The 13265-nt window shown below is 38.7% G+C and overlaps 1 protein-coding gene across 1 annotated transcript; it reads right to left on the minus strand.

Annotated features, from left to right (window-relative positions):
- Positions 1 to 2836: 2836 nt before the first annotated feature.
- On the minus strand, positions 2837 to 12705 carry LOC122653660 (probable serine/threonine-protein kinase PBL11). The gene is made up of 5 exons (XM_043847577.1): positions 12614 to 12705; positions 10897 to 11570; positions 9697 to 9954; positions 3813 to 3932; positions 2837 to 3498 (listed from the first exon to the last, which is right to left on the minus strand). The coding sequence occupies exons 2-5, from the start codon at positions 11539 to 11541 to the stop codon at positions 2869 to 2871; spliced, it is 1653 nt and encodes a 550-aa protein (XP_043703512.1). The 5' UTR covers positions 11542 to 11570; positions 12614 to 12705; the 3' UTR covers positions 2837 to 2868.
- Positions 12706 to 13265: the final 560 nt, after the last annotated feature.

Here is a 13265-nt window from a genome sequence, read left to right on the forward strand (position 1 = left end):
CAATTAACACTTGTAAAAGTCATTAACCCCTTAACCAACCTTAACACAAAATTACAAAAATTAATTTTTACAAGAAGCAGAAGGGAGAAGAAACTACTGGAATTATCTTTTGCAATATCTATAAGAAATGGCAACAACCTTCTGTAGCTAAAGGAATTTGGGGCTTTAAATAGCATCAACCGTGAACAAGGAATAAGACCATCCTACAAAATACCACCACCTCAATTACATTGAGCAAAAAAAAGAGGCAATGGGAAGAATTCACTATTCCAATTTCCCACTCCAGACATTGAAGAAAAAAATGTATGAAATATGAGATACTCTCCATTTCAATTCCAAATTTTAAAAATGCCATTAAAATTGGGTTCTTGTATGGATTATTGTCATAACTGACTATGCTATGAATAGTTGAATAAAAAGGGTCTTGGTGGATTTGAACCATCATCCCTTTGGAACATGCTCAAGTTCCAAGTGCTCTATCAATTTGAGCTAAAGACCCATCAAGTAGAGCTTGAAATTCAAGTAACCTCTTCCATGAGACCTTACCACAAACCTTTACATTCATGATATTTTGAAAAGCAGTCCTAAAGTTCTAGAATCCAATATCCTAGTATAGAGTTGAAAATTGTGAAATATGTTCTCACTCAGTTTCAAGTCTTTGAAAATTCAAAAGGGCAAGATCTAAGAGGGGGCAACACAAGCGATTCCATGGAAATGAGTTGTTAGATGTGTTAGTTAATTCCTCTCTGGGGTGTCTTACAGAGAGGCCCTCCAAGCCCTTAAAATGGAAAATAACAGTAGATTTTTTTAAAAAGAAAGAAAAAAGAAAAAAGGTCTTGTGAAGCCCAAGGGCAATGTGAGAATGAAAAATATAAAAGGTTAGATGCTTATATACAACCCCCCCTCCCCCCTCCCCTTAAAGAAAAAGGATAGAAGCTTAAACACCTATAACTTGTGTGTGTATTGTACTTTATACTTTGCAGCTACAACTGATGTTTCGCTTTCCCTCAGTTTGCTTATAATCATCCGTAGCAATCATGTCACTTCTATGTATTTGCGATCCTTAAAGTTTTGAAACTCTCTTTTATTCCTTCTCTTTCTTTCGTCTCTTTTCTCTCTTTTCTGGTTCAGAAATGACCTAAAATGAGTCAGAAATCGCACTTAGGGGCTGTCTCACGATTTGACGGTTGACTGTCACAGTTTGCCAGCTGACCATTAGGCCCCAGACTCCCTTTAAGTTACTCAAACAGATGCTAGTTGGTCGACCGGTGATTGACACCCACGATCCGGTCGACCGTCAGGCTGCTTGAAGTTATGGTGTAGTGCAGGTTTTCTCGATCTGTTGCCACTAAATTGATCATAACTTTCTCATATTAACTCCATTTGATCCGATTCTTTTTCTATATTGTAGATTACTCGACTATCTACATTTTCCATGTTTTGATATTTCCCAAATTCTTGATATTTCCCAAATTCTGACTCAATAGTCCTTTAAAACTCATGTGAAGTCAACACTTCACCTAAAACAATACAATTTCCATTCTTTTCTCTTTGTTGTGGAACACCGGTAGGATCCACACTATACCTAGGTTCACTCTAACTTACTTAATGCTTGTAATTGATGAAAATTCATATTTACCTTTGGAATTATAACTTCTTTGTTGGACTAACGATAACCGGATTTCGCCTCAGCCTTAGTCATATCAGTAGGGGTGTAAATGAATAGCCGAAATCCATTTCCGTATCCGTATCCGTATCCATTTAGCGCGATCCAAATCCGTCTAAAAGCTAAACGGATGCAGATACGGATAGGCTATATGTATCCGAAAAGTTATATTTACATGTAAACGGATAAAATATCCGATCCGTATTCGTGTCCGTATCCATTTAGCACTATCCAAATCCGTCCGAAAGCTAATCGGATGCGGATGCGGATGCGGATATAGCACTATCCGAACCGAATCCAATCCGTTTACATCCGTACATATCAGTTTTATTCTTTTGGATATTCTGGAGCAAAGCAATTCCTTCTAACAGATAAGTTTCACCTCCCACCAGTTTTCATTATTGTCTTTTTACAATAGTATACCCTCTCACTACAACCACCCCCCCCCCCCCCCACCAGCATCTGAACCCCCCACGGTGAATAGATTCCCATTCACCATGGGTGAAGGGAAACTCTTATCATTTAAAAAAAGGCATAATTAGTACCACCATACCTCTAATGTAATAACAAAACTACAAACTTTCACAAACGTAAAGGGCGTAAGTGAGTGTAAACAAATCCCGATTGGATCACATCAAAAACACCTAAAGTTGTCACCTTGTGTATGCTTTCTTAGCATGAACAATAGTGTTGAAGCTTTGAGCAGTGACAAATTAACTGGCACTCACTCCCTTCACCTGAATCCTTTTTTGTTAATAGCCCAGTGGACAGGCCTGCAAATACATGTGAAAGACGGCTCGGTTTTGAACTTCCATATAGAATATCTTCAGTCTATTTCAGGAAAAAAAAATTAAATGAAAAATGGATTACCTTGACATATCAATCTTTTCCTTATTGTAGTCTTTCTGTGATTTTTGGATTGTCAATTTTATGTGAGCCCTTAATCATCCAATGCAATTGATAGAAGAGAAGGTGAGAGTCATTAGTTGGAAATCCGAATCTGACAACATTGATTGAATCCATTCGAAAAACCCATTCTTAAAATATTTCTTTATCTACAAAGGCCCATCACTCACATTTTCATCTTCTGGGGATGGAAGGTAAAAAAAGAACTATATCGTTATCTTTCTATATACAGTATAGAATCCCAAGACAAAGGGCAAAAAAAATGAAGGAAAAAACTATATATGCATTATTGACAATCAAAAACCTTCAACTCCAGCTCTTCGAACCACTGATGATGCCGATTTCCGACCTTCCTGGGCAACAATATCTTCCATAGAGATTATGGGTGAACAAGTTTGAGGACGGGAAAGGGGCATCGAATGATGTACTGAAGGAGAAAAAGATGGTTGAGATCTTGAGGGAGGAGAAGGCAAGAAACTTAATTTGGGAGGCGGGGTAACAATGCGATCGAGACTCGGAGACCTTGACATCAACTTTTTGTGTATCACCTTAGGTTCTTGAAGAGGAAACAAACAGGGATACTTCATGTCTTGGATGTCTTTAAGAGTTTCGACAATGGCTCTCATGGTGGGTCTTTCTGATGGGTCCGTCTGGAGGCATCTAAGAGCAATGTCAGCCACAGTTCGGGCTGCTCGAGGTGGGAAACGCCCTTTCAACTGTGGATCCATGATCAGGGATAATCGGCTATCATCAGCTAGGTAAGGTCGACTCCACTTAACTATGTTCTTTTCTCCTTTGGGGTGGCGGCTATCAAGATTCTTTCGACCAGTTAGTAATTCAAGAAGCACGATCCCAAAACTCCACACATTGCTCTTTGGAGTGAGAAGTCGTCCCTCCAATATCTCCACTGAAACACTAGCCAATGCCTATAGAATAGAAGACAAGAAATCAACAAACTGGCATTCCCATTTTTTAAGAGAAAACACTCTCATGGAAGCAGAACCCTCATATTGTAGTAAACAACCAAGAGATATCACAGGTCAAAACAACTTATCAATTAACCATATAATGTTCCACCTATTACATGATTGCGACAAAATTCCAATCTCTTTCGATATTTGTTACCTTTGATGACAAGAGAAGGAATATTTGATAAACTCTTGTTATTAGAATAATTCCTGAATTCGTTATCGTATAAGAATGGCATCATTGTCAACATCTTCATATAGAGAGCACTTACTGGTGAAGTATCCGATATTTCCACCCCTGGATTATGGCTAACACAACCATAGCCTGAAAGCTTTGAACTAAAATCTTTGTCAACCTGTATATTGGCAGTCGAGAACTCATTGTACATTGCCTGCGAGTTATAACAGCACATATAAGTGAAAATGAAGTGATAGAAGAAAATGGTTTCTATAAACAGAAAACAGGAAAGATGAGGCAGTAGATGTCCAATGTCTTTCTTTCTTCCTAGTCAACCTATCAACACACTGCAGAGGCATGCAAAGGGTTGAAAACTTGCCAAAGCATATGGCCATGCTTGCCCTATGCTTTTTCTCTCCTGCTCTAGGGAAGCAACCAGATTCCCCCAATTTAAAAGCATTATTCAAGAACAGCAAAAGGGGATATGCAGTCATGGGTGAGGATAACAAATCAATCAAAATCATTCAGAAGCCCAGGGCTTCTGCTCTGTTAATTGTATCGAGATTTCTCACAAAAGTTTCGCATTCAAATGCTTTGAAACTTAGCAGTAGCTCATTCATCCAAAAGAACAACTTTATCAGTTGCTCTATGTTGATTATTAAGTAAAACTTGAAGAGAGGATGGATAATGACTGTAATTTAAAGAAGATTTGAAGACATGGTAACCACTGAAGAAGATTAACAACCAATGACCAAATGCAACAGAAAAATAAATCTTACAAAAAAAATTTGAAGGGGAAGGGATGTTGAAGACAAGAGAGATATGGCAGGACATTAGGGGAGCTTTTTCCTTCAACTCGAACTTAATTCAAAGTACCCGAGTGGTTTTACCTCTCCATCTGAGAGAAAAAATCCAACAAAACCTAAAACTAGTTCAGACATTGTATCACCCGGTAAGGGTAAGAGGAATAAATACTACTCGCAGTTCTATGTAACCCAAATACTTCAAATCATGGTTTTAAAGATCATATCGGATTAGTTGGATCATGTGATCTGTATTGGCATTTAACAAGACAGATACGGTCTATTCTATATTAGCATGCTTTTGCTCAGGATAGGCTGATATTTTTGTTTGGATCATCCCAGAGAGAATGATCCACCAGATTGGTATCAGAAGGAAAAGTTCTGACCTCCAATGTGCGATAGGAATCTTTAAATCCTGACTTCAAATGTATGTCATATCGTGACCAGTACTTCCATTTTAATAGTAAATCCATATCTAATACTTCAAATTGTGTTGTCCTTGCCATATTTAGGCAAGGACAGTTCTGCCCAAGGAGATCTTCAAGGGCAAAATTGAGCGAGTCATTAAATGTAAGGAACTTCGGTTTTCGGTTTAGGAATGAGTGAGACAAAAACCAAACTGTTAAGGAACTTCAGTTTTCGGAGTCGCTTTCGGTACGGCACGGTTTCGATTTATTACAGATTTTCATTATCAGGTTAATACCGGCTTTAGATCGAGTTGTGTTTCGACTTGAACCACAATGAAATCTTACATTAGAAACTTCTAGTGATAAAAGATTCAATAAAAACACTGGAAGCATTGTTAGAAATCATTTTTCCTATTCATAACCTCATACTCATTGATAATAATTCCCCTTCCAACAAGAAATCTTCTCACTAATATTGAAATCAATGGATAATCAATTCACCATTCATAACCTCGTACTCAACGATTTTTTATCAGTTTCATCCGATTCGGTCTTCGGTCTAGATATCGGTCGGTTCAGTGCGGTCCGGTTTTCAACTGGTCCCGTCATTCCCCAGCCCAAAACCAGTCCAATAATGTTCGGTTCGGTCCGATCTTAAATACTTTTGTCGGTTTTATTGGTTTGGACTAGGTTTTGACACCCTACCCCCATCCCTTCCATTCCTACTGCCAAACCCAACTATCCCTTCTATCTCCAGCAATAACTCTTCCCCATTCCCCTTCATCACCCTTCAAGGGTTCCAGCATGCGCATGCGCGTGAGAAAGAGAGAGAGAGAAACAAAAAAAAAAAGAAGAATTCCACAGGTCATCGATCGGCATACCTAGTCAATCCTCGTATCGCATCTTAGTTCCTTGCAGTTCTCCTTGTCGAACTCTGAAGTCCAAAGCCCAAGTCCCAGTCGAACTCTTACAACACCATTCTCGAAGTCGAACTCTTCTAGCGTCGTTCTCGCTCTCCTAAGGTCGAATACGACCCAGGCTCCACCAACGAGAGATAAGTTCCCATTTTATAACCAATTATTCCAATATTACCCCCATCATTATGTCCCAATTTTCTTTTCAGTATTACATTTTTTATTTTCCATAATTCCCCCCCCCCCTTTCTATTCTTATTCTACTTAGTCTTTTCTTTTATTTAGCTTCCAAGTTTATCCCTCCCCCACAAATACGTTACGCCACACTTCTTTTTCTTCTCTTTATTTTGCAGTCCAAAAAATTAAAGTCCTGCCATTCTAGTAGGAAGTTCAATTTATTTACTGTTTTGCCATTCAACCTTTGTCTTCGAGTATTATCTTGTCCATCTTAACCATGGTAGCCAACAGTGAAATTCTCCAACAGCTCAACTCCTATAAGGATGAAACTGATGCAAAAATTGATACTCTCACTGCCACTGTCAGCTCCATTCAAACAATGATGGAATCTATGCAAGCTTCTATTGACCGACTGGTGGCTTCTGATAAAGGCAAGAGTCACATGCAATATGGAGATTCTTCCAACTCCGTCCCACAGGACCCGTGTCATGATATGCCACCACCCCCACCTTATGGAGTTGGTCGATATGATGATTATGGAGCTGAAAGAACAACAAAGCTGGATGTCCTCAATTTTTATGGGGATAACAATCCAAAACAATACCTTGACTGGGTAGACAGTTTTGAGACATTTTTCAGATGGTACAGTTTGACTGAGACTAGGAAAATCGTATTTACAAAGGCTAAACTGAAAGGCACAGCTCGAGTCTGGTGGATCAAGCAACAGCAATAGAATCAGACCCGCGGTATTGGGTTAGTCACTACTTGGGCTGAGATGAGTGAAGCAATGAACCGAAGATTCTTGCCTACTGATGTAGTTAGACACATAGACACAGGTTTAATTAGGGATGATAATGTAATTTTCCTTTCTTTACTCTCATCTTGTAGAGTCGTTAGTAGGAATGTAAGAGTCCAATTTATTTAAGTTTGTCTTATGTTTTAAATTAAATAGAGTTAAGAGTCTAGGTTATTTCAGTTTCAAAGTAAGAATAGAATTTCTTTTCTTTAATTCTATAAAAGAGCTTGTACTCCCACGATGGAGAAGATGGTTTTGAATGAATGAAAATCCAATTAGTTGGAGTTGCTTACCATAGCGTGGCTACTTGGCTTTCCTCTATTCCCCTCTTCGAATTCTTCCTCCCTAAATTTCTCTCTCTTTCCCAATCTCAGACCCATTCCTGGGTTTCGTGTTTCCCCATTATAATATAGGTTTCTGAGTTCTTCTTTCTGGGCAGTACTTCAGATTCAGTGAGAGCCTCATCAGATCATTAACACAGGTTGATTGGTCCTAAGATTCAAGTTACAGGTTCCTTTCCCTAGGGCGATTCATACCCTGTATCTCTGCTCCCAATCGGTTTATCTGTTGTGAGTTACAACTCAGTTTCAGATCTGGCTTTCCTTCCATCGTCAAGTTCAGGTTGCAGAAATCTTCCAGCTTGCTGGTTGTCAAAGTAAATTGCTTATGATGGTCGATCTTCAGAGGCTTGTGGGATAGCTACCTCCTGAAATTTCAGGCCAAAGGGAGGCCTATTGGTCTATTGAGGGAGTTTGTCCAGCTGAAAGCAAACCTGCTTCCATATTATTTGCTCCAAATCGAGAAGGAGAAGAAGGCAAGTTTTTCAATTTGCAAGTAAGGTCCTAATATTTTTATTCCCAAAAAACCCCTTATTTCTGATGTTATTTTGTTTAACCCCATTTAAGTGTTCAATTCCAAGAATACCCCTCCCATTAACACATTATACCCAATCACTTGTTTCTCTTTTTACAGTTGATTCCATTAAATTACAGTTCTGCCACTCAACCATTAAAACCTTCCATTAATTACCATTCTGCCATTGCTCTTGTGAGACTTCAAATATTTACAATTTTGCCATCTACTTTGAATTTTAGTGCCCCTTTGCTAGGGTGGGTCCACAAGCAACCCAATAAGAGTTATTTCAACCTGGGTTTGCATCACCTACCGACTACAAGCAACGCATACATCTCAAGTTTGCACAGATGAAACAGGAAAACTTAACAATTGAGGAGTTTGCTGTCAAATTCTATTTTTACGCCACTCGATCTGATTTTGAGTGGGATGAAGAGGTAATGGTAGCACAATTCCAGATTCCACAATGGTTTGCAGCCTCAGATCAGTGCTGCACTCGCATTCAGTCAACTGCCTACAATGGAGGATGTTGTACATGTGGCATATCAGGTAGAAGAATGTCTGGGATGACCTCACACTCGAACGAATTTTCCAGATACTTTTCCTAAGGGTAATATTTACAATCAGGAGCAGTCATCCTCCCAAGAAAAGTCATTCAGCAAACCACAAGCTGCTGGTTCATGTGGCATCTTCACGGCCTAACCAGTCATATTCTCCACCTCGGCGTGATTCTAACATTGTATCTTCATGCCTTAGCCAACCATATTCTCCGCCTCGGCATGGTTCTGACAGACCTCGCATGATGCCAAAGGCTGCCCATCAGTGTTTCACATGCAATGGATACGGATATTTCAGTGCTTAGTGTCCCAACCGCTTGGTAGCTTATACTAATAAGGACTCTTTTATTCCTTATGTTCCAGAAGCGCACCTTGATTTTGAGACAGTTAATTAAGAGGCAGCGCGTGAATCAGGTGAAATCAACAGTAATGACAGTGATATAGAGCAATACCCTTGTTATGTTCTTCGTCTTGTTTGGCCACTCACAAAGTCACTAAGGATGAAGATTGGCGCCCTAACAGTATCTTTAAATCTGTGTAAAGTGCAATGGCCAAATATGTAGCCTGGTAATCGATGGAGGTTGTTGCACTACTGTTGTCTCTAACAACGCTATTCATAAGCTGGGATTACAGACAGAACCACATCCAACTCCCTACAACGTCGCATGGGTGAACAACACTAATCTTAAGGTTACACATAACTGTTTACTCACCTACTCTAGTAGTGGATTCATGGATACAGTACAGTGTGACGTTCTCCCTCTGAAGGTGTCATTCTTCTTGGTCGATCGTAGTTGTTTGATAAGAAAGCACAATATTGTGGGGTATGCAAATATCTACTCTTTCAAGCACGGCAACAAAACCATGAAGTTTCTTCCCGCTAAGGATCTCCCTGACATAAAACTCAAGAAAGTAGCGGGATCGTTCCTCCTCTAGCATATTGCCTCAGACAGCCACCTTGGTCCTCTTCCAAATTCGACAGAGAATTCTTTCCAGAGGAGGAGAATTGACGTAGTATAACTCGACTGGTTAGACCAGCATGATAGGCTTTGGAGACCCAAAGACGAAACCGGTCCAACCCAGGTTTTTGGTCCACTAAAGGTTGGAAGTAATTTATTTATTTAGTAGTTTATTTATTTAAATCTTTTATTTGTTTTGGGTTGAATACGTAGGAGTTAGAGTTTGAATTGCAAGTTGCAAGTCATTTCAATTTTAAAGTATAACTAGGAGTCTTTGGTTTTGTCTATGGTTTTTCTCTTTAAATACTTGCATTGTAACCAACATAGAACACAGATTGAATAGTGAATATTGACATTGTTGGTGCTCAACTGTGTGTGAGTTTGTGCGTGAGATCCCTTCCCCTTCCCTTGCAACTATTTCTTCCCAGATTTCCCCTTCTCCTTAACCGGCCCTTCACCACAAAAAGATTGAATTAATCTCTAGATCATTATCTGACAGAATGTTGGAAGTACCTGAAATGGTCCTTCTTCGTGCAAAAATGCAAGACCTTCTGCAGCACATAAAGCCACTTTCATCCTGGCATTCCAGTCAATTGGTGGGCCATCAGATCTCCCATAAAGCAGCCTGTCCAAACTTCCATGGAATAGTCTCTCATAAACCAACATTCGTTGTTCTGAACCCTCACGAGAATGAAAACCGATCAATTTACAGAGCTGGGGATGTTGCAAAGAAGAAAGAGTATTGACCTCATGTACAAATTCTTTGAAACCCTGGAAAATCACAAATAGGACCAGATTACATTAGAATCCTTCAAGAATCTCATTATACAGCAGAGACAATGCAAATCTTTCCCTGAAAATGCAATGTTAACATTAGTGATTCACTGATGGAATCCGCACTTTTGGTCTCTCTACCCAATGTAGTTACAAAAATAATAGATAAGTTTCACTAGCATGCTAAAGAAGTGAGGAAGTTTCAGAGAAGCAAACACTGAATTCAAGGAAACTGCAAGCTGGTCTAGTAGCTGAGTGTTTGACCTTACAGCCTGACAGTCATTTCCACTATGACCCTAACACCTCATCCACCAAAAAGAAGTTCTAAATTTGTGCCATTTTACTTATTAGATTCCGGTTACGAAATTTTCAAGCCTTAAAACAATTTCAGAAAATTTGGCATTGATGGTTGCCTCAAAAAAGAAGGTTTCTGAGGTATATGTACAAGCTTCCGAAAAATTAACTTACCAAACTTGTTTTGCTAAGATACAATGAATCACAGGATTCTCATGACTGTTGCCCAAAACAATCAATCAATTCAATTCAATCCAATCCTTTGATGAACTCTCAATTATTGACCACAACCTGCGATGAACAGCCTGTCTGCCATTTCTACTATAATAACTATCACAATACAGTTATTAGACCATCCAGGTCTCCTATTAGCTAATTTTCACACATTAGCTCAATGCCTTAAAGGTCGGCAATGATAATGGTCTCAGAAACAAGGTTTCTGGGAATATACATTGATAGCAACATAAGCAACACAAGCTTCAGAAAAATAAAATTACTAAGCTGCCAGCAATGCAAAATAACTGAATGGAGCACGAAGCACAGGATTATCAAAACTATTAACCCAAAAACAATAAATTGATTCATTTCATCCCTTTATCAATTAAAAACCCTTTTCTTTCAGAAAGAGAAAGAATTATAAGATACCTGACTGGATGGAAGGAGGAGGACAACAGTGGCTTCAAGCTTCTTGGAACTTGAAGAATCTTCTCCAAAAGAAGCCCTGTAAATTTTGGAAGAAAAGCCTTCTGACATGCATCGAACTGGTGAGAAATACTGGCATGCAGATGCAATCTCTTCATATGAGAAGTTGCGGAGTGCCAAAGGAGGTAGAGGTAAAGGACCAGAAGCAGCGAGAGGTCCACTGATAGCGAGAAGTCCACTGATGTTCCCTGATTTGAAGCTTTCCATAGTCTTCAACAAAGCGGAACTTTGAGGCGACGGAAGAGGCAGAGGCTGTGGGCTTGGAGCCCTTTGTTCCTTTGGCAACCCAACTCGGCCTTTCAATTCTTCTTCTTCATCATTTTCAATAGATGAGAGTGCATCTCTTTCTGCCACAATTAAGCTCAAAGGAGCAGAAAATACACGGGTTTTACTATTGGAGACACTGTTTGCAGGTTGGACAGCTGTGGGTCTTGTTTTTAAGCTTGGAGGAGCAGACTGAAGCATCCGACTTTGCATTTGTGGTTCAGGGAGTGCAGTAGGAATAACCTCCTGAGGGTTCACACGTTTAATGCAAATCGAATTCTTAGATTTCTTCTTCTTACCCTTTAAGACTGTGAAACACCCCATTTTGGGGCCCGAAGCTTCAACAGATTTTTCTGCAAGAAGGAACGAAAAAGTAAAAGTTACTCAAAGCACCACTAAATGAGCTTTGAAGAACATCATCAACCTGGCCAAATTTTAGATTTTAGATTCACTGTTCACTGGGGAAAAAAACAAAAGAAAGGAACCTCTAATTTTTCGAGTGAAGGAACTAAGTTCGTTGAATAGATAAGAATCCACGTAAAAACTAAACCTTGCAAATAGAAAGCTTATGGGAAACACGCCAGAGGACAGGGGACCAATCCTTTATGTTTCTTCCAGTTAAGTAATTAAAAAAAATGCTTGAATTGCAATATAATTGGCCCGTAATTACTTATTTTTCCTTGAGGTTGCAAAACTTGAAATTATGAAGCTCCTTCTCGTTTACATTATCAAAAAAAAAAACATTTCTCAGATTAGCACAATGAGAAACATATATTCCATATTCGTTTCAAGCAATTTAATATAACAGAAATAGAATCAAATACAACTAGCAATACCTACAATTCCCATTCATTGAGCAATCTCATGGATCATTGAACCCCCTTGAAAATAGACAAAGAAAACCATGAATCTACAACTACAACGAATGTTTATTTATGAAAAGCTTATATTTACGAAAATAGAAAAAACAAAAACGCCACAGAACAGTGAACACATGAAAATACAACAATCGAAACCCAATAAAGTCGCACAAAATACAAGAAAAAAACCGCCCAATTTTATGCCTTCCAGTCCCAATTCCGACAAGAAGATACAAATAATACGAAGACTGTCCCCACCCCTTCCTCCAAAATACAAGAAAAAAAAACCGCTAATTAGAAACCAAAAGGTCAAATAACTCATGCCATCGGTTAAACTTTTTCAGTTCGAAACATTAAATGATTCAAAGAAACCTGCGAATTAATTCAGAGGCAAAACTTACGAATAAAAAGAAAAAAACAAATGGAAAAACAATTTGAAGTTCCCGGAATCCATCGAATTGCATTGAAATCAACGGAAAATTCGATTCTGATATTCCACAGCACCTTTTTTCGCCTGAGAAGCACATCAATCCAACCTGAAAACAGCTATTGAAACCCCTCAACGTTTGAAGCAAAAGACGATTGATTGCCGCTGCTATGAACCGATCAACCAACCAGAAATCCAAACACACAATTCTTTGGTATCGTCAAAACAGTCTGTGCTAATGCAGAATTGAATAGAAGCTCTTCCAGAGAAAAGCAAAACCCTAAGCAGTCAAAATGAAAGTAATTGCGAAAGCGAGAAAGTGCAACAAAAGTACCAGACGGATTTGAGAGAGAGAGAAAGATAGAGAACGCGATTGAGACCGACGAGCCGCAGTCAAAGCTGATAAAATAAATACAGAAAGTCTATGCGAATAGAGGCTAAAGAAAAGAATATATTTTGTTATTTTTTCTTTTAAAAATAAATTTAAAAAATGGAACACCGGAACGCGTGAAAATACCACCCCGTTCCATATGAAATGAAAATATGATTCTTTCTAGGCGTCATTACTATTTAAATATCATCAAATGAATATAAATATAAAATACAAAATGGCATCTTTTATAATTTTGGTTATTTCTTCTATTTATTTTAAGCTGAAATTATACAAATGAGATGCTTTACTAGTCTATCACATGGAATAACTTATGTATTACCATGTGACAAATAGTAAAGCTAGGGCTACAACAGGGTCAGGTTGGATA

The sequence above is a fragment of the Telopea speciosissima genome, chromosome 3 (assembly GCF_018873765.1).
Source record: "Telopea speciosissima isolate NSW1024214 ecotype Mountain lineage chromosome 3, Tspe_v1, whole genome shotgun sequence".
Lineage (NCBI taxonomy): Eukaryota > Viridiplantae > Streptophyta > Magnoliopsida > Proteales > Proteaceae > Telopea > Telopea speciosissima.

Bases quoted from the DNA above. Each gene is read 5' to 3' on its own strand.
- LOC122653660 (XM_043847577.1), bottom strand. From the start codon at position 11,541: ATGGGGTGTTTCACAGTCTTAAAGGGTAAGAAGAAGAAATCTAAGAAT. The intron at 3,933-9,696 runs GTACTTCCAACA...TATAACTCGCAG, and splicing joins ACGAAGAAGGACCATTTCAG to GCAATGTACAATGAGTTCTC. The intron at 3,499-3,812 runs GTAAGTGCTCTC...TCTATTCTATAG, and splicing joins AAATATCGGATACTTCACCA to GCATTGGCTAGTGTTTCAGT.